Below are 21,899 nucleotides of genomic sequence, written 5' to 3' on the forward strand. Positions count from 1 at the left end.
GCAATTCTCACAAAATCAGCTTGTATATTTACCTGTGTGTTTTTTGGCTTTCCTCACTGAGGTCGGGTGGGGGGCACTTCTTTTTTTGGCGGGGAGGTCATGCCCCCAGTATGTGGAAGTTCCCCAGGCAGGGATGGAACCCGCACCACAGCAGCCACCCAAGCAGCTGCAGTGACAACTCCAGATCCTTAACCTGCGCCACCAGGGAAGTCCGGGGGGGAGGGGGCACCGCTTCTTCATCAAGATTTTCTACACATGGTATTCTGTCCATTTCATTAATTTGTTCATTCACCCATCTGCCCACCTTTTTACCAAATGCCCTCTCTGTGCCAGGCACTGTTCTCGGCTCCAGAAAAAAGGAAAGAGCAGGAGAGACACAGCGGGACACCTCCTGGTGGTGGGATGTCATTCCAGACCTTGTCTCCCACACACTGATTACTGCCAGGCGCCCAGGCCCTGGGAAGGCCTTGCCCTTCTCAGGGGGTTGGAGCCTGTGGAGGAAGCAGTGTGGAGGCTCCAGGCTGATCATCTATCTCCCCTGGGGCTGTCCCCAGACTCCTGGGTCAATGTCAGATCAAGGCTTTGGTAGGAGGGCCGCTCTGACCCTGTGTGCCCATCCCACATGCCTGCCAGGCTCGGCTGCGGGACTCTGGAGGCAAGACTGGCCAGCTTCTCTGTCCTGCTGCCCCGGGCAGCTTGTCCTGAGGTTTTTCCCAAGGCCCAGAGCCTGGGGGTGGGGGTGGGGGGCCCCTGAGGCAGGGGAAGGAGTTGAGGAAGACCTCATAGCAGGCGACATAAGGCGCTGGGATCAGGTCTCACCCAGCTTGGAGCTAGAACCCCCCCAAGCCCCTAGAAAGGAGGACAGAAGATTCTTAACCCTGTCCAGACACAGGCATGCAGCCCTGTTAGTAGGAGGCAAGTAACTGAACCTTGCTGGGCCTCAACCTCGTCCCCTGCGTGAAGGGAGCAATAGAATGAAGCCCGTGCCAGGCGCAGAGCTGCCTTTCTTAGGGCGGCACGGTGGGGCCAAACTTGCTGCATCCCCTTGCTGCCGGCACCCCTCCCAATGTTTCATCTGAAACAGCCCTGGCTGCCTTCAGCTGAGCCCACGTTTCTCCGTCCTGAGCTTAGTACAATTTATCACTGCCTGGGATGTGTCCCCAGGGTCCAGGGTCACCTTGCTCCTACTCCCAAAGTCCCCTCCAAGGGCAAGAGCAGGGCACCCCAGGAGCCCAAGTTGGAAGCTACGTGGGGAACGGGCGCCCTCTGGTGGGCATGGAGGAACTGCACGGGGCTCCCCTGCGTGCTGCTCAGTCCGGGAAAGGGCAGCCTCAGCAACCCTCAACAGCAAGGTCCTCCTCCCTTTCTGTTGAGGGAACCTTAGTCAGACCTGAGAGTCAGTGGTCATTTCCCAAGCCTTCCCTCTGGGCAGCTGATGGCCCATTTCAGAGATCTGGTCCTTCTTTTCCTGGAGGGGAGACCCCAGGCCTTCCCAGAGCCAGAGCCGAGGCCAGGGTCAGCTCCTCTGGAATCATGGGCCTTCCCTGGGCTCTGGACCCCTGGGATCCGTCTTGTTTAGTTCTGCTCAAATGCTTGGTGTAGGAGTTCCCTGGTGGCTCGGTAGGTTAAGGACCTGACATCACTGCTGTGGCTTCTGTGGCTTGGGCCACTTCCATGTGCCATGGGTGCCTCCAAAAAAAAAAAAAAACAAAAAAAAACTTGGGGTTCCTGTCGTGGTGCAGCAGAAATGAATCTGACTAGGAAACATGAGGTTGCAGGTTCAATCCCTGGCCTCGCTCAGTGGGTTAAGGATCTGGCGTTGCAGTGAGCTGTGGCGTAGGTCACAGACATGGCTCGGATCTGGTGTTGCTGTGGCTGTGGTGTAGGCCAGCAGCTGTAGCTCTGATTAGACCCCCAGCCTGGGAACCTCCATATGCCACAAGCGCAGCCCTAAAAAGCTAAAAAAACAAAACAAAACAAAAAACGGTTTAGTGTGTACAGCAGGCCCAGCTCTTGGCCATTTCGGGTCCCTCACAGCAGCCACTGCCCTGGCCTTCAGCGGCTTGGCACGGGGTGGGTGTTCCCAGCTGCCCTCTGGGGCCCTCCAGGCTGCCCCAGGCCTGAGTGCCAGGATCTGATGCTGCTGCTCCACAGCTCCACTGCAGGCCCAGGGGTCCAAAGGCCTCCTAGATTCCAGTCCTTCCAGTGCCCTGAGGTGGTCCTGCCTGCCAGCTTCAGGCCCCTGACCACTCCATGGTCCCCTCCTGGTAGAAGCCGCTTCATGAGAATGAAAATACTGCAACAACTTTACAGGGGTAATCTAATTTTACAGTGTGGCTGCTCCTCCCTCCCAACCTGAAGCCTTTGAAGGCAAGGGTGGGGCTGTCTTCAGCCCCTCCTCTCCAGAGACCTCAGCCTATGTCCACAGGCTCTGGTCTGAGCTCTGAGAGGTGGGAAAAACTCAGGTTAGAACACATAGATGAAACAATCTAAGGCCTCCGGATATGAACCTTATATCCTGGGTGAAAATTATATGTGCATTATTTATGGAGAAGGCCTAGCAGCCAGGGGTGGGTGTGGATTCCTTGAAGTCATGGGTGGATTCCTTGAAGTCCTGGGCCTAGCCAAAAATCAGCTGGGAAGGTGTCTGTCCTCGTGAGCTCTCCATCAAGCCTGCTCCCATAGCAACAGGAAGTGCCAGGTGGTCACTTGAGACACCCTCATTTTACATGCACTCATGCTGGGGTCCAGCTGCGAGGTTCTTGGCAGGGAGCAGATCCCTTGCAAGAAGGAGCTGCTGGTGAGGATTCCAGAAGGTACTAGGGACATCTGTTGTTTTTGCCACCAGCAGCCATCCCTTCACTCTTCTCTTGGTAATAATCTCTTGAAACTGTCATTTGCCTCCTGGAGTATTTCCTTTTTTTTTTTTTTTTTTTTTTGCCACACCCAGGGCATGTGGACGTTTCCAGGCCAGAGATCAAACCCATGCCACAGCAGTGACAATGCCAGATCCTTAACCTCTTGGGCCACCAGGAAACTCCCTCTTCCCCACTCTTAATCAAGCCCCATGGCCATTCAGTGCTTGGAGGCCCCCCCGGCCACACTCATTGGCTCAGGGCTGGCACATGACCCAAGTTGATCCAATCAGAGTGAGCCTTGGGACATTTTTTTTTTTTTTGTCTTTTTGCTATTTCTTTGGGCCGCTCCCGTGGTATATAGAGATTCCCAGGCTAGGGGTCTAATCGGAGCTGTAGCCGCTGGCCTACGCCAGAACCACAGCAACTTGGGATCCGAGCCGCGTCTGTGACCTACACCACAGCTCACGGCAACGTCGGATCATTAACCCACTGAGCAAGGGCAGGGATCGAACCCTCAACCTCATGGTTCCTAGTCGGATTCCTTAACCACTGCGCCACGACGGGAACTCCAGCCCTGGGACTTTTGATTGTAGTATTGGGAAGGTAGCAAATTTGGGCCTTGAACTTAGGCAGCTGAGTGAGAAGCTGAGGCTGCAGCCCAGACAGACAGGAGCAGAGCTGAGCCAAGAGGCAGAGGCACCCTAAGTTCTGATGACATTGCTTGAGCCCCTGGGTCCAGCAGTGCCTGAAGCTAGAACAATCTCTGGACTGTTTAATTATACGAGTCAGTAAACTTCTTCCTAGCTTAGGCTGGTTTGGGTTGGGTTTTTGTGGTCTCTGAGTCATGCTAGTAAACAGGAGAATACAGGGCTCCAGGCTCCAATCTCCAAGGCCAACCAGGCCTCCATGAACAAAGACAGCTTGAGGAGGGAGGAGCTCAGAGATGGGGGGCTCCTCTGGTGTGGTTTCCAGGTTGAGAGGGAACAGAGGCAAGTGCATCAGCCTCAGATGCTCATGGTCCATCTTTCAATAGGACCGCAGAGTGCTGCTCATTTCCTGTCTGGGGAAGGGATGGCCCAGCGTCATCGGAGCTGCCCCTCCTTTTTTATTGGTTGGATCCATCCTCCTGAATCACCTGCCTGGAGCCTCCTTTTCCCTCATCTCCTCTGACCTTCCAGGGACTCGCTGAACTTCCAGTGTTCCCACTTGTGCCTCACAGCCAAACCACCCCACTGAACTACCTCCATTGCTCTCGAGGCTCCTAGATAAGAGGTGAGACCCCCTCATCTTTATGTGGCTGGTGCCTCCCAACTGTCTCTCTCCCCAAGCTGGACTGGAGAGGTGAGAGTCATCCTGTTGGGAGAAGTGTTGGGTTAGACAATTTTTTTTTTTTCTTTTTAAGTCGGCACCTGCAGCATAAGGAGGTTCCCAGGCTAGGGGTGGAACCAGAGCTGTAGCTGCCGGCCTTTGCCACAGCCACCAGCAATGCCAGATCTGAGCTGCATCTGCAACCTACACCACAGCTCCTGGCAACGCTGGATCCTTAACCCACTGAACAAGGCCAGAGATCAAACCCACATCCTTGTGGACACTACGGTGGGTCCTTAACTCACTGAGCCACGATGGGAACTCCTGGGCTGGACAATGTTAATAGCGTTTTCTTTGCACAGAACTCACCAGGTCTTTAATATACCAAAGAGCCTCTAAGAATAAGGTTTAACATGCAGCTCAGCCCAAATTTATTTGACCAGGATTTTTTTCACAGAAAGCCCAATAACATGGTGAAGGACATTTGGGTCCAGAAAAAGCTGATCTTGCACAAGGACCATCATTAGGGCTCAGGGAATAGTCGCTGAACTAAGCAGATGAGGGGAAAGGATTCCTTTGGGAACTGGTTCCACGGTCTGGCTCTTATAGCCCTGCACGGGCCTCCTGCAAGCTCCCTCGGCTCCAGGCGGTCTGGGGCCCTCTGCTCACAGCAGTGCCCCTTGTCAATGCAGCCCAGGAGGGAACTGGTATCAGTAGGGCTGAGGGGCAGCAAAGGATGGAAAGTGGTACAAACCTTTCTAGAAAGCATCGGACCCTGTATATCAAGATTCAGTGAGTACAGATTTTTTGACATAGGAATTCACCTGCAATGCCATTCTGTATCCTAGGAAAACTTTTACCCCTTCTCACATAGTTGATCTCTCAGTCCCCACAGTGTCCCAAGTCTGACTCCTGTGGTGTCCACTGGAGGCCAGGGCTGTGGCCTGCTGGACAGTCACCCAGTCTTGAAGGGGCTGAGGAAGGGAGGGATCCAGTCGCCTGGGGAAGTACACTGGAATCTACAATCCTGACCCTTGGTCAGCTTGCCCTGTGAGCCGCTCTCCTAGTCAACCTGCAGTCAGCAGCTCTCCCCAGAAGCTCATGCATTTCCTTAGAGACAATGTGATCTGAATGCATTTAAAGAAAAAACATTTACTGACCTGGGCAATAAATGGGTCCCAAATAGGTGGGCAGACTTTACTTTCTTGCTCTGCCAAAAATCACAAACCGTGGAGTTCCTGTCGTGGCACAGTGGTTAACGAATCCGGCTAGGAAGCATGAGCTTGTGGGTTAGATCCCTGCCCTTGCTCAGTGGGTTAACGATCTGGCGTTGCCGTGAGCTGTGGTGTAGGTCACAGACGTGGCTCGGATCCCGCGTTGCTGTGGCTCTGGGCATAGGCTGGCAGCTACAGCTCTGATTAGACCCCTAGCCTGGGAACCTCCATATGCCTCGGGAGTGGCCCAAGAAATGGCAAAAAGACAAAAAAAAAAATCACAAACCGTGACATACATACATACATACATGCATTTATTTATTTATATATGCATGCCGAGGCACGCAGAAGTTCCCGGGCCAGGGATTGAACCCATACCACAGCAGCCACCCGGGCTGCAGCAATGACAATACTGGATCCTTAACCCACTAGACCATCAAGGAACTCCTGCGACTTTTATTTTATTTTATTTAGTCTTTTTAGGGCCACAGTCTGGCATGTGGATGTTCCCATGCTAAGGGTCGAATGAGAGCTGTAGCTGCCAGCCTACACCACAGCCACAGCAATGCCAGATCCAAGCCGCATCTATGATCTACACCACAGCTCACAGCAATGCCAGATCCTTAACCCACTGAGTGGGGCCAGGAATTGAACCTACATCCTCATGGATGCTAGTCAGATTCCTTTCTGATGAGCCACAATGGAACTCCTATAACTTGACTTTTAAATGGAATTCCCTCATGGTGCAGCAGGTTAAGAATCTGGTATTGTCACTGCTGCAGCTCTAGCTGCTGTTGAGGCGCAGGTTCAATCCCTGGCCCAGGAAATTTTGCATGCCATGAGCATGGCCAAAAAAAAAAAAAAATTGTAGTCTGTTGTTACACAATGACATTTTTCAGATGGGCACTCTCAGTGGCTACTTGCCACCCTGGGGAGACCAAGGAGGTGGCTGTGGCAGAGGCAAGGTTTTCCGCTGCAAATGATCACACACTTCCTCCACGATGCCGCCAAATCCACAACTGAGCTCTCAGACTTCTGAGCCATAATAATGTCATTTGAGCCCGGAAACACTTGAGGATCACTTCGGGGACAGAACCATTTCAATAGCATAAAGTATCTACTTTTTTTTTTTTTTTAATGGCTCCATCCATAGCATATGGAAGTTCCCGGGGCAAGGAATGAATCCAAGCTACAGCTGTGGCAACACCAGATCCTTAACCCACCGTGACATAGCAGGAACTCCCAAATGTCTTTTTTTTTTTTTTTTGTCTTTTTAGGGCTGCACCTGTGGCATATGGAGTTTCCCAGGCTAGGGGTTGAATCTGAGCCGCTGGCCTACACCACAGCCACAGCAATACTAGATCCAAGCTGCGTCTTCGACCTATACTACAGCTCACAGCAATGCCGGCTTCTTAACCCACGGAGGGAGGCCAGGGATTGAACCCGAGTCCTCATGGATACTAGTCAGGTTTGTTACTGCTGAGTAATGACGGGAACTCCCTAAATGTTTTGTTTGTTTGTTTGTTTTGTTTTTTTCAGGGCTGCATGTGAGGCATATGGAAGTTCCCAGGGTAGGGGTCAAATTGGAGCTTCGACTGGAGCCTACGCTACAGCCATAGCCACATCAGATCTGAGCTGCATTTGCAACCTACACCGGAGCTTGCAGCAACACTGGATCCTTAACCCACGGAGTGAAGCCAAGGATCAAACCCAAATGCTCAGGGACACTATGTTGGGCCCTTAACCTGCTGAGCCACAACAGGAACACCATCAAATGTCGATTTTTTTTTTATGTCTTTTGTCTTTTGTTGTTGTTGTTGCTATTTCTTGGGCCGCTCCCGCGGCATATGGAGGTTCCCAGGCTAGGGGTTGAATCGGAGCTGTAGGCACCGGCCTACGCCAGAGCCACAGCAACGCGGGATCCGAGCCGCGTCTGCAACCTACACCACAGCTCATGGCAACGCCAGATCCTTAACCCACTGAGCAAGGGCAGGGACCGAACCCGCAGCCTCATGGTTCCTAGTCGGATTTGTTAACCACTGCGCCACGATGGGAACTCCCAAATGTCAATTTTTAAGTAAATGTAAACCCTCCAAGAAAACCTTTAGCCTAATTGTACCAAATGCATTGTAGATTGCTGCTCAACTCAAGCCAATTAAAAGAGAGTGACAGTTAGCAGACAATCTGCCAGAAGAGTTGATGTGAATTCCAGTTCTGACTGAGGGTTGGGTTCCAAGGCACCAATATGCAGGACCAACAATGACCCATGGAAGAAAAGAAACGACCATTAGCAACTTCTGCAACAACACAAAAAGGTGCAATGAAGTTCCAGTTCTGTAAATAGGTCGAGCAATCACGTACTGCTCCATTACAGAGTCCTGAGCACCATTCAGATAACATAGTGCATAGCTCAAAACACACACTGTAGCCAAACATGAAAGTAAGAATTATAGGAGTTCCTGTCGTGGCTCAGCGGTTAACAAACCCGACTAGGAAACATGTGGTTTCGGGTTTGATCCCTGGCCTTGCTCAGTGGGTCAAGGATCCGGCATTGCCGTGAGCTGTGGTGTAGGTTGCAGATGCAGCTCGGATCCTGAGGTGCTGTGGCTCTGGTGCAGGCCAGCAGCCGTAGCTCCGATTAGACCCCTAGCCTGGGAACCTCCATGTGCTGCAGGTGTGGCTCTAAAAAGAAAAAAAAAAAAGAAAAAAGAAAAAAAGAAGAAGAAGCCCTTCTAAGAAATTTGGGTCAATGCCTTATCTTACTGTGAATACATTTCCTTCAGTAAGTACAAGAGTTTAAAAGCGTTCCATGGAAACAAGAGCCAGGAGTTCATAGCTGGGTGGTCAATACCGTTTGTTGCTACCACTGCCAGTGACAGTGAGGTGTGTGTGGATTTCTAACCCTCTGAAAGGCATTTTAAAACTAAGGGCTTTAGCAGAAGTCCCCAAACTCTCACTGTTCACTATGTGTCTCAGTAATTTTTTTCACGGTGCATCTAGACCAAAATATATAATAGTCTCTTTATTAAGAAATTAGGTCCAAACATCGTAAATTAGGTCTCTTTTTTTTTGGCTTTTTTTTGTTGTTGTTGTTGCTATTTCTTGGGCCGCTCCCGCGGCATATGGAGGTTCCCAGGCTAGGGGTTGAATTGGAGCTGTAGCCACCAGCCTACGCTAGAGCCACAGCAACTCGGGATCCAACCCGTGTCTGCAACCTACACCACAGCTCACGGCAACGCCGGATCGTTCACCCACTGAGCAAGGGCAGGGACCGAACCCGCAACCTCATGGTTCCTCATGGTTGTCGGATTCGTTAACCACTGCACCATGACGGGAACTCCTTAGGTCTTAACTTAGTAGCTGTTGTATTATTTCAGAAAAAGAAAAGCCATATAAGTTGAGAAAAACTATTTTTATTTCATTGACAATCAGAATATCATACTAACAGTGTGTGTATGCCTTTTGGGCATAGCTTCTCAACCTCAGAATCAGATTGGACACCACACCCACCGCCTGTTCACACAGATTTTTTTTTTGGCTGTGCCCATGGCATGCGGAAATTTCAGGGCCAGGGATCAAACCTGCACCACAGCAGTGACAACACTGGGTCCTTAACCCACTGCGCCACCAACGAGCTCCCTGTTCACACTGACTTTCAATAGTGTAGAGCAGATGCCCCATATCACTGCATTTCCTTTAACAACTCAAAGATCCTATGGCACCCCTGTGGATTTGCTGTAGTGCCCTGGGGTTCCCCTGGGGTGCGCTGGGGTGCTTGTTCCCATACAGTTTGGGAACCAAATGAATTTACCAGATTTCTGATTCTCGCTCCACTCCATTGCATCCCTCAGTTACTTAAAGTTATAGTCAAGGAGTTCCTGTTGTGGCTCAGCAGTTAACGAACCTGACTAGTATCCATGAGGATGCAGGTTCCAGCCCTGGCCTTGCTCAGTGCGTTAAGGATCCGGCATTGCCGTGAGCTGTGTTGTACATCACAGACGAGGCTTGGATCTGGTGTTGCTGTGGCTGTGGTGTAGGCTGGCGGCTATAGCTCTGATTCGACCCCTAGCCTGGGAACCGCCATAGGCTGCAGGTGCGGCCCTAAAAAAGACAAAAAGACAAAAACAAAAACAAAAAAACCCGAAAGAGTTAGTCAAATTTGCTCAGTTTCAGACCAAATAAAAGCACCAAAAAGAACTGCCAGGCCATTTTATGTTTTCACTTTGAGAACCCATTTTAACAGTGCATTTTGACCACTGCACAACAATGTCCTGGTCACTAGCAAGAAGTTCTAAAAATAAACCAGGCAATACACAGGGATTGGTGATCAGATGCACATCCTGGGACCCTCTCTGGTTGTGATGTGAAGGATAAATCAGAAAGGGAGGCCACGGAGCTCCTGTCGTGGCTCAACGGTGAACAAACCTGACTAGGATCCATGAGGATGCGAGTTCGATCCCTGGCCTTGCTCCGTGAGTTAAGGATTTGGCACTGCTGTGAGCTGTGGGGTAGGTCACAGACGCAGCTCAGATCTGGTGTTGCTGTGGCTGTGGTGAAGGCCAGCAGCTATAGCTCCAATTGGACCCCTAGCTTGGGAACTTCCATATGCTGCAGGTGCAGCTCTAAAAAGCAAAATAAAAAAAAAAAAAAAAAAGGGAGGCCATGCTGTTGGCTGCTCTACTAGAGACAAAGCTCAGGAAAGGCAGGCCTGTGCCTCCCATGACTTCTCACTGATACACGCAGCAGGCCTGTACGTGTAGCCTGCATGTGGTAGATGGAGCTTCCTCCCCAGCTCAGGCCCAAAGAAGCCAGACAAAGTACTTCGCCGTGTGCATCGCAGAGGTCACACAACACACTGGCCAGTGACACAGATGGGAAGACGGACCCGAGGACACTTTAGCCAAAACTCTCTAAATAGGAATCTGTCTTTGAAAGAAGCCTCTTAAGTTCTCCCACGCCTCTCTCAAAGGCCGTGCTGCCTGGGACTCCCCTATCCTCTCCCCTCAATGTCCTCTTGAGCACAAGCTCCATCTACCAAGGGGATCTAGCCATGTGCAGGCTACACGTACAGGCCTGCTGCGTGTATCAGTGAGAAGTCATGGGAGGCACAGGCCTGCCTTTCCTGAGCTTTGTCTCTAGTAGAGCAGCCAACAGCATGGCCTCCCTTTCTTTTTTTTGTTGTTTTTTTTGTCTTTTTGCCATTTCTTGGGCTGCTCCCGCAGCACATGGAGGTTCCCAGGCTTGGGGTCGAATTGGAGCTGTAGCCATCAGCCTACGCCAGAGCCACAGCAACGCGGGATCCGAGCCGTGTCTGTGACCTACATCACAGTTCACGGCAATGCCGGATCCTTAACCCACTGAGCAAGGCCAGGGATCGAACCTTCAACCTCATGGTTCCTAGTCAGATGATTCGCTAACCACTGAGCCACTTTCCTTTTTTTTTTTTTGGTTCTGTGCACTGAACGCTTCCCCTCACCTGCACAGGTGAGAACTGGGACCACCCTCTGTACCTTAAGCACGCTGCTCGGAGACCTCAGTTTATCTACAGCCACCGGTGTACATATGCGTGTCTCTAATGCTCACTAAGTGCCTCTACCAGCATTTCAAAGTATGGTCCACAGACCACCTGTGGCAGAATCACTGAGGATGCTTTCAGAGGCAGATTTCTGGGCCCCACACCTACTGGATCAGCATCTCTGGGGGTGGGCAGGTACCCATACACGATTGAGAACCAGTGTCTGTACACTGTGCCAGGCCTGGTCTGCATGCTTCTCCTTCTAATAACATTGTGTGCCTTTTAATGTATTCACAACCCCTCCAGATTTCCAGGCATTTGGAACTGCACCCACCCTCCAAGGCCTGACCTTCACCTACCAAGGGTCACGGTCCCTGCAGCTCCTGTGTCCTGTGCCCCGGCCTGTGCCCCCTCCCTTCTCCTCCCATCACGGCACTCAGCCATCCTCCCGGTCAGCTCAGATCCCACCTGGGCTCGCAATTCCTTGATCAGTGTTGTTCCCGAAGTGCACGCACTTTTTTTTTGCCTTGCTTGTTTCATGACAAAATGATCAAAAGCGTCTCAGAGTGACTGGGCTACGAATTTTTTTGTTGGTTTTTCAGAGCAGTGAGCAAAGAAGTGTGTTCCTGACAGTGCTGGCTGGGGAGTGAGTGGAGACGGGCAGTGAAGCAGGTCTCAGCAGGTGGAGGAGCCTCTTCTCCACCAGAGGAGTCCAGGCCTGAGAAAGCCCCCCCCGCCCCGACAGGATTCTGGGGAGCAGATCTAGTTCAGCAAGAGGGAAGGAGACAAGTTCACTCTGAGAAAAGACATGGCATTTCTGGAAAGCAGAAGAAAGGCTTGACTCACTTTTACTTTTTTTTTTTTTAAAATCCAACCTTTGGCATTTAAAAATTAGCTTCTGAAGATAATAGATCTAATGTGAAGAATGATGGTGAAGGTTTACCGAAAATGCACTGCTTTTCCTCCCCACCCACACATGTGAACAGGCCCTGGGCGGTAACAGATGGAAGGAGCAGGAATCTGGGAGCAGGGCTGACACCAAAGAGGGCTTATTTCTTGGTGTATTTTTCCCTCCTCTGATCTCAGATCTTAGGACTTTAGGATCCTGAAAACTCTTTTTTTTTCTTTTTTTGCTTTGTAGGGTTGCATCCACTGCATATGGAAGTTCCCAGGCTAGAGTTTGAATAGGAACTACAGCTGCCGGCCTACGCCACAGCCACAGCAATGCGGGATCCGAGCCATGTCTGCGACCTACACCACAGCTCAGAGCAACAGTGGATCCTTAACCCACTGATCGAGGCCAGGGATCAAACCCGCAACCTCATGGCTCCTCGTTGGATTCATTTCCGCTGAGCCATGATGCGAACTCCTGTAACTTCTATCCTTTCACTTAAAAATATGAGAGGCCCTCTTCCACCAACTTAGAACATCTAGCCTTTCTGGAAACCTCTCGAATAAACACACACATTATAAAAGAAAAAGTTAAAAACAATAACAAATAAACAGGGACATAGGCTGTGGGAGAGAACCACTAAGTAGCACGTATAAAAGACCAATGTTAAGGTCCTGGGTCTTGTTTGCATACATTGTACGTTCCTGGAAAGCAGTGACTGAAGCACTTGGGCACCGCAAGATCTATCCGCTCGCCTCGGGAGTAAATACAGGAAATGTGATCCTACAGTCTCTTAAGTGTCTTTCTTCCCATCACAGAGCCAGGTTCGTATTCCGAAAAAAAGGAGAGATGAAAGCAAGGCCATGCTAAAGACGTAGGAATATTTTAATTCATATGTTTTAATTCATTACGTAATAATAATATCACAGTCTATTTTACAAGTTAAATGAATGAGAATGTATGAAATAGAAATGGTAGGAAAATACTAAACGTGGGTCAGGAACATGAATTTTTCCAAAACCAGGGGCCAAAGGAAGATGTGTTGCCTGCAGGGCCCGAGGAAGAGGCAGGGAGGGTGACGGGCACGGCTCTTGGTGTGTTTGTCCCCGTGTCTGCTCCAGGAAGGAGTCCAGACTCCCCCTCTGCCCTGGTCTGGGGTTGGGAGTTTAGTCTGGTCAGTGGAAGGTGGTGGCTTGAGAGAAAAAAGGCTTCTGGTTACCTACACAGAGCTGGTCCCCTGGTGGCTGCAGGTGGGTTTTGCCGTAGAGGGAATTAGGGGTGGAAGTGTCAAAAATCGAATGTATGGAGGAAAAAAGTAAACAGTTTTCTCCTTCCCCCTAAAAAAACCATATTCTTGAAATGCACACACATTCTTCTCTCAAACGTAGAAAAGTCTCACTCTGGATGTGCTTACAAGAAGATCGTCGTCAAAAAACTTTGTCTCTATGATAACATTCCCGCTATAAGTAAGAAGAGAGGGCAAAAGAGTGAGTGTGTTAGGCAACAGACTTCGTTTCCACTAAGTGGTTTCAATCTGGGTCTGCTGGTGCTGGGCCTGTGGCCACGCCCTCACCTATAACCTTGACTGAGGGATGTTAAAATCAGTGTCCACATGGGGTTAGACATCTAACAGGACACTTAACTTGTGTGACTAGGTTTGTCTTCTCAAGAGTCAGAAGTCGAAAGAGAGAGCATGTCTTAAACCACCGTATACTGAAGGCCCTTAGCAGAGTGCTCTAAGACATTGACTTTCTTTTTTTTTTTCTTAGGGCTGCACCCACGGCATACGGAAGTTCCCAGGCTAGGGGTCCAATGGGAGCTGTAGCTGCCGGCCTACACCACAGCCACAGCAACACCAGATCCAAGCCGGGTCTGTGACCTACACCACAGCTCACGGCAATGCCTGATCCTTAACCCACTGAGCAAGGCCAGGGATTGAACCCGCAACCTCATGGTTCCTAGTCGGATTGGTTTCTGCTGCACCAAGACAGGAACTCCAAGAGATTGACTTTCTGACCACACGGAAACCTGCAGGCCCCAGGAGTGGGGTCCTTCCCTCTACAACTGACTCTAGTGGGCTGGCTGGCCTGCATCTCCTCTGCTCACTTTGCGTAATGGCGCTGTGCTCTTCTACTGGGGACACCCCATCTCAGGTTCTTGGGGCAGCCGAAGGCTCCCTCCCTCACCTGGCAAAGGGGTGGGCACAGGATGTAATCTGGGCCAATCAGACCCCCTCCCTGGGGCAGGATCCTTCCGATGGCTGCTTCAGGACGAAACCACCCACAATTTTCGCTACCTGCATCTTTCGAGCTACTGAGGTCTCAGCCCTACTCTTTCAACTGTCATGCAAGCCAGAGTCAGTTTCTATGACCTACAGCTCAGGAACCCCAAAGGATACATCTGTATTGTACGGAGGGCAATTTCATTTTTCTTGATGAGTATCTCGGTGCTTCCAAATCAAACTATCCTTGAACTGAGTTAAGGGTAACAGGAGTACTATGTTGGGTTCTAAAAAGTAAGGCATGACTTAAATAAACTAAATATGTTATCACAGACCTACTGATGTTAGTACCTGAAAGAAATCAGGCCTGGTCAAGAAGAAGTCATACAAGGGCCAACAAAATCTAAGCATATGACACGACATATGACACTATACTTTTCCAGGGTAATTAACAGCCAGCGGATATATTTTTGCTGGTAGTTAATTATAAAACAGGCAAATAAGGAACTCGAGCTCAGACTGGCCAACAAAATATAAAAATACCCACTATACGATGGTGGGTATTAAAAATACGATTAAAAATCGATTCGAGATTTACGAAGTAAATAACCTCTATTTACAGATTCAGTGTAGCATTCATAAAGGACCTGCTTAAAGAGATGAACCAATAGTACACAGTTACTTGTGTGAATAGTTTGCTACTAGGCAATATTACTAAAACTTTTTTTTTTTTTTGGCCATACCTGTGCCACATGGAAATTCCTGAGCCAGGGTTTGAACCCACGCAACAGCAGTGACCCAAGCCGCAGCTGGGACAATGCTGGGTCCTTAGCCCACTGCACCGCAAGCAAACTCCCTAAAGCTTTTGAAAGACTAATATCTTTTCCCAAGAGAAAACAGTAGGTGGGCAGTTAGTGACATTTTTGGGGGGAACAAAGGATGAACAATTATTCTTTGAGCAGGAAGCACAACTATTAAAACGGTAAGCAAACCTCTGAAAAACTATAACCAAACATTAGCCTCTAAAGCAGAATCAGGACTTTGTCAGGTTTTGATGAAAGCCCTTCAAAGGAAGTACAGAGTACCAGAAGTTAGGTAGTCAGGAAAGGGAGCAAATTAGCACAGATTTTATATACATTAGGTGCCAGTTTCCTTCCATACCATCTCATTTTATCCTCACTACACCTCTGTGCGGGAGAATTACTAATTCTACATTTACAGAGGAGAAGAATAAGACCAAAAAGGCCCAGAGAGGTAAAGTACAGGGTCCAAGGTTACAGAGCCAGTCAGAGTTAATCAGGAATTAAGTCCAAGGTCTAATCCGAGGTGGTTAATTCTTCCCATTCTATCCCACTGGCTTTTTCACATGACGAAAGCCAGGGAGCTGTAAACTCCAGACCCCGATACTCTTTCACCCTTTTTCTCAACCTTGGCCGCCTGCCTGCCTGCCTGCCGACCGGGACGCAAGTCCCACCAGTCTGGGATTCCTGCTTCTAGACACGGCCCACGGTTCCTGCGGCCCGCTCACTCACGTTAGCACGCTGGCTGGCATCATCTGGGACTCGGGCGCTGCCTCTATCAGGGACTGCCAGGTGTTTGTGGAGTTGGGGATCACAAAGCCAAACTCGAAGAACCACTCTGAGGGAAGAAGGAAAAGCGGGTGAGCTGGCGCCCTGGGCAGACCCTCAGGTTCCTTGTCCCCTCCTTGAGAGCAAGCCTCTTCCTACCCGAGGACCGCCGAGGAAGCCATCACAAACTCCCCGGGCCAGAGGCACAAGGAAAGACCCAGAGGCCCTCTTGGGGCTGTCGGAGGCCTGCGCCCCAGGCGCCGGGGTCTAAAGGACTAGGACCAGCAGCATCTTCTTGGAAGTGGGCTGGGTGTGGATTATAAACAAAAGTACAGAGTGGCCTTTTCACTTGGGATTTCAGCTCGAAGACACACACGTGCACTCTTCCACTTCACGGTGAAGTGAATGCAGAGTGGCCTTGCCAGGCGAGTCTGTACGAGACTGTGTGGAGAGCACTGTACCAGGCCCTAAACAGCAGCTTCCTCGTGACCGGGTTACAGTACACGTCAGTGACAAGGCAGCCCACCAGGCTCAGAAACCCTTTTGTTGGCTCAGAGCTCCCTTGGAGTTGCTAGCTTTGTTTTCGCTTCTTTTCGCTGGGGCTCCCCAGTCTGCCAGCCTGTAGGAACTCTATCACAAACTGAGATGCAAAATAAATGTTATCAAAGCAGTGCTCTAGTTCGCTGAGCCTTGACTTTTGTCCCTGTCACCCTAAGCCCAGATTTCAGGCATGGAGGCAGCAGAATACCTTCTAGGCATTGCCCTTTGAAGTAAACTTTTTGTTCCAGGCGAAATTTTTCCATTTGCTCTGCTGAAGAGAAGTTCAATTCTCGAGACACTGCCTTGCATTTGAGAATTTTCTTGGGAACACGGGCTGGTAAAGAAAAAGAAATATTGAAACCATTTCTGAGAGCTTCTTAGAGCTGATTTAGAGAACATGTTATCTATGTTAAATTTCAGAGAATGCCTTGGTAATAGAATTACACTTCTTAAAGGCAGAGGTCCCAAACTGGTCCAGTGCATTTGATGGAAAGATCTTCCAGGAACAACCGATTGAGGGCATCTAAAGGCCTTAGCCAGCTCCTCTTATCAGGAAGGGGGATGCATGGGAACCTTCTCTCTATTCTGTTCTGCTAGTTTTATTTTATTTATTTATTTTATTTCATTATTTTATTTATTTTATTTTATTTTATTTATTTTATGTCTTTTCTAGGGCTGCTCCCGCGGCATATGGAGATTCTCAGGCTAGGGGTCTAATCGAAGCTATAGCCGACGGCCTACGCCAGAGCCACAGTAATGCAGGATCCAAGCCGCGTTTGCAACCTACACCACAGCTCATGGCAACACCGGATCGTTAACCCACTGAGCAAGGCCAGGGATCGAACCCGCAACCTCATGGTTCTTAGTGGGATTCCTTAACCATTGAACCATGACGGGAACTCCTCTGTTCCACTAGTTTTAACTCCTTGGTTTTTCTTCCACTTCAGGGAGATACAAATGCAAATTTTCTTTTGGAAAAAGGTCGAGATCTTAGTTTTTAACTTTGGGTAGGCTAATGTAGCTAATGTTAAAGTTTCAGCACAAAGTGGGTTTTGGGGAGTGGGGGAAATATGAGATAAACACTAGAAATCTCAGCACCACGTGGACTGGCGGGCTGGGCCTGTAGAGGCTGGTTCCCTGGTGGGTCTGCATTAACCTAGCTCCCTGCTGTCCATGCTCCTGAGTCATCAGCCCTGTGCAGACAAAGGGTGGAAAGTACCTTCATGCTCCACCCCAGGGACGGACAGGTCTTCTGTTCCTTGCCAGAGTATCTTCCCTGTCTCAGCATCCCGAAGGTTCATCCAATTTCTGATCAAATATATTAAGGAAGAATAAGGCATCGGAGGGACGGACTCCTGCTTTGTACTCTAGGCATCTCAGGTTTGCTTTTATCAACTCTTATTTGTTTTTTAGCAAGTTGGCCTAAGTGCTAAGGACCACGAAAGCAAATAAGAATGTACAGGAGAGTGCAAAAGACACCTAAAGGAAGCAGCAGAGACTTGGGGAGATCTTTTTATCGACATCGTGAGAACTTTAAGACTGTACACATCGAGAAACGGCAAGAAAGAGGTAGAAAATGAACAGTGCAAAATCTAAAATTTTCCAACAGAATCTGACCAGCCAAGATAAAAACCTAAAGAAACAGATATGAGAGGAATCCCAGGAAATGACTCAGGCAGATTGCCCTCCAGCGAAGAGCACAATCCATACGCTTTACTCACAAGTCCAGACCTCTCAAGCAGCTTTTTAGTGGCCTGCTTTTGTTTCATTATTATTATTATTATTTTTTATTATTTTTTTTGTCTTTAGGACCACACCCATGGCATATGGAAGTTCCCAGGCTAGGGATCCAATCGGAGCTGTAGCCGACGGCCTACTACGCCACAGCCACAGCAAGTCGGGATCCGAGCCACCCCTGTGACCTACACCACGGCTCATGGCAACGCCAGATCCTTAACTCACTGAGCGAGGCCAGGGATCGAAGCGGCATCCTCATGGAGGCTAGCGGGGTGTGCGACCCACTGAGCCATGACGGGAACTCCTTAGCGGCCTGCTTTTAAGTATAAGAAGACAGCCGAGGATCACCAGAAACTCAAGAAAGTATTTACTATGAAAGGCAGTCAAAACATGGAGAAAAAAGGTAACTTAGAGGAAAAAAGAGACTACAGAGGAAGATAAAAACTTTTTAAAAGCATTAAAAACACACACACAAATGACTGTTCACAACATAATCCTTACAAATACTAAAAGTTATATACAACTGAATTCTGCATATTTCAGGTGATTTTGAGACCAATCAACTAAAAATCCCTCTCAGTCAGAAAATGCCTTCTCACTTATGTTTTTATATTTTCTCATTTCTATATTGCTCATCACACAATAAATGAATCAGTAATAACAATTAAAAAAAAGGAATGTTCCGGAGTTCCCATTGTGGATCATCCGGTTACAGATCTGCTGCTGTCTCTGTGAGGACGTGGGTTCGATCCCTGGCCTTGCTCAGTGGGTTAAGGATCCAGCATTGCTGCAAGCTGTGGCATAGGTCATAGATGAGGCCCTGATCCAGTATTGCTGTGGCTGTGTGCAGGCCTCAGCTACAGCTCTGATTTGAACCCTGGCCCGGGAACTTCCATATGCCACAGGTATGGCCATTAAAAAAAAAAAAAAAAAAAAAAGAATGTTCAGAGGACAAAAAGAACTCTAGGAAAATATACATTTTGACAGGAGCATCAAACAATTCAATACAAGGGTTGGAAGACGAAGAGATTCTTTCAGAAAGAAAAGGAAAACAATTATAAGGATAGAAGATAGGAGTAAAGATACAAAAACTGGACATCAGTATAAGAGGCCCCACCTTTAACTAAGAGGAGATCAAGAAAGACAGAACAGAAGAAACCACGGAGAAGAAATCAAGAAGACGAATTCAAGGCCCTGTCCTAGATTAAAAGGTTTAGCAAGGGCCCGAGTCACATCACTGTAAACTTGGAGAACATCAAGTTAAAGGGAAGCTTCCAGAGGGAAAGGAGTTGTTAAAAAAAGGGTCAAAATCAGAATGTATGAGACTTTTCAACGGGGACTCTGGAGGATGGAAAAAAATGGAGTAGTACCTTTAAAATTCTCAAGGAAGCGATTCCTAAAACTAAAAAACCCCTACTTTCTCAAAAAACGAATGGTCTCTTCAAAACGACAGGGAAGAGCAAAGAGGATGACAGTGAATCCATGAAGCAAGGGACCTAAAACGAGAGGCAGGAGAAGGATCCTCAGGGGGACGGTGAAGGAGACCCCATGACAAAAGCTCCTTCGTTGGCCCAGAGCAAGGGGTCCAGGGGCCAGACGGGAGCAAGTCAGAACATTCAGGGAGAAGCTTTCTTTTAAGAAGATGAAATTAAAAAAGAAAAAGAAACAGAGAAATTCATAGACTGGCTGGTGTGTTTATGTGGAAAGAGGATTTATTCAATCAGGGAAGATTTGGCGGTCAAATTAGTGAGACGTATAGACAATTTAAGCAACTGAATAAAAAAAGAGATAATTATTAGCATGAGGGAAAAGTCAAAGGTGGTGCTGGGAGAAAGGAGGGGTCGCGATATACAATATGCGCCGAGGCTTCACTGCAAACGGTGTGCATGCAGTGACGATAACACAGACCACGCACGGACCCACTACAGTCACCCTGGGAGGCTGCGGGAAGGAGAGAGTGTGCGTGTGATCAAGTGTCAAGCGGTGAGAGAGAACAAAACTCATTTCCTAAGACAGGAGACAGACAGAGAGACAATGCCTAGAGCAGAAACATTCAGACACAACCACAGCGTGCTGTGTAGAGGCATCAAGGAAAAGAAATCGTCCAGAGAAAAAATTCTTTTCTCTGGGGAGTAGAACACAGGAGTGGGAGCACACGGAATGTGCTCTTCCTCATTAGGAAAGCGGGTGGAGTTAAGGCTCTAAACGCTGTACACATACAGCTTTGATAACAATAAAGACTCAATTTAAAAGGAGAGACCCAAGTGTTTTGCTTCTAAAAACCAGGGACAAATCACTAGAGGAAGAGGAAATGAACATCCTCCGTGCCTGCAGGCTGAGCCTGCGAAAGACGGTCAGTATCTGTAAAGAGACGAAGCTTCATAGAAATAGTTAATACAGCTTACGTGCCTTTTTTTTTTCTTTTTTGCTGTCTAGCAACCAAACGCTCTTTTCAAGCAGCTCCCTGCAGCCTCCCTTCCCCCATGGGAGGCAGTGACTGCTCTGCACTACAGCGACTAGAAGATCTAGATCCTTCTCTCTGGGTCATGGTGCAGCTGGGGGGAAGCACATGACCTAGGCTTGGCCACCTGAGCCCTGAAGCTGTAGTCACACAGGATTTAAGGAAGAGTTGGCAGTTCTTCAGGGTGGGGCAGCAGGCTGTGCCAACCTGACCCTTCTTGCAGTGTGGCCAGCTGCTCTAGTCCCTGTCCCTCCAACTGCCAGTCAATTCTGAAAGCACCAGAGCCTTCCAGAGCCTCTCCCATGGTCTGGGTAGCTTGCAGTGAAGAACCCTAATGACAGGTTGATGAGCATCGTTACGTATGTGATGGTGTGACATTTCACCCTCTGGAGAGATACTTTCCAAGTTTTGCTGCTTTATAGGAAAAGTCATGGGAGTTCCCGCTGTGGCGCTGGGGAAAAGAATCTGACCAGCATCCATGAGGATGCAGGTTTGATTCCTGGCCTCCATCAGTGGGTTGGGGATCCAGCACTGCCATGAGCTGTGGTGTAGGTGGCAGCCACGGCTCGGATTCTGAGTTGCTGTGGCTGTGGTGTAGGCTGGCAGCTGCAGCTCTGATTTGACCCCTAGCCTGAAAATTTCCATATGCTGCGGGTGCAGCTCTAAAAAGAAAAAAAAGAAAAGCCACAAAAGATAACCAAGGGCTATTCAGCAGTGTGCCTTGAATGTGATGGGTACCAAAGCCTCCTGTGCCTTCAACCTGCTTGCGCACTGCCACCTGAACCCACCATTGCTTTGAGGTTGTGTTGGCTGTGCCATTCTCCTCTCAGTGTGTAATCCTGAACAAACTCTCTTTGTGTGCTCATTATATTGCTGGATATTGCTGCTCTGTGTCACCTCTGTGGTTTTCTCTCCTCTGTTTCATATTTCTATGCTCCACTTTTTTGGGGGCATCCATGGTATAGGGATTGAACCTGAGCCAGAGCAGAAACCAGAGCTGCAGCAGTGAAAATGCCAGATCCTTAACCCGCTGAGCCACCAGGGAACTCTCTTTGCTTTTTTATTCTTGGCTGCATCTGTGGCATATGGAAGTTCCTGGGCCAGAGATTGAATCCAGAGCCATAGTGCAACATACACCACAGCTACAGCAATGCCAGATCCTTAACCTGCTGTACCACAGTGGGAACTCCCTACTCTTTTCTTTTTCTTTTCTTTTTCTTTTTTGGTCTTTTTGCCTTTTCTAGGGCCGCTCCTACAGCATATGGAGTTCCCAGGCTAGGGGGCTAAACGGAGCTGTAGCCACTGGCCTACACCAGAGCCATAGCAATGTGGGCTCTGAGCCACTTCTGCGACCTACACCACAGCTCACGGCAACGCCAGTTCCTTAACCCACTGAGCAAGGCCAGGGATGGAACCCGAAACCTCATGGCTCCCAGTCGGATTCGTTAACCACTGCGCCACGACGGGAACTTCCCTATTCTTTAACAACTAAATTCAACAGCGAAAGTATACATACTTGCCATGTCTTATAATTCTAACACATATTCTTACCCATTCTAGAGTCTTCATATATTAAGAGAAAGCT

At 49.0% G+C, this 21,899-nt stretch overlaps 1 protein-coding gene across 1 annotated transcript in view; it reads right to left on the reverse strand.

Moving 5' to 3' along the window:
* Nucleotides 1–12,654: 12,654 nt before the first annotated feature.
* Nucleotides 12,655–21,899, reverse strand: part of PDE6D (phosphodiesterase 6D) — a 50,426-nt gene continuing 41,181 nt past the window's right edge. The window contains exons 2-5 of the mRNA XM_047773752.1: nucleotides 17,336–17,424; nucleotides 16,325–16,450; nucleotides 15,541–15,646; nucleotides 12,655–13,247 (exon numbers count right to left, since the gene is read on the reverse strand). Coding sequence (XP_047629708.1) covers nucleotides 13,166–13,247; nucleotides 15,541–15,646; nucleotides 16,325–16,450; nucleotides 17,336–17,424 — 403 coding nt within the window. The 3' untranslated portion in view covers nucleotides 12,655–13,165. The remainder of the gene's footprint in view (nucleotides 13,248–15,540; nucleotides 15,647–16,324; nucleotides 16,451–17,335; nucleotides 17,425–21,899) is intronic.

This window comes from Phacochoerus africanus, chromosome 3, assembly GCF_016906955.1.
Source record: "Phacochoerus africanus isolate WHEZ1 chromosome 3, ROS_Pafr_v1, whole genome shotgun sequence".
Classification (NCBI taxonomy): Eukaryota; Metazoa; Chordata; class Mammalia; order Artiodactyla; family Suidae; genus Phacochoerus; species Phacochoerus africanus.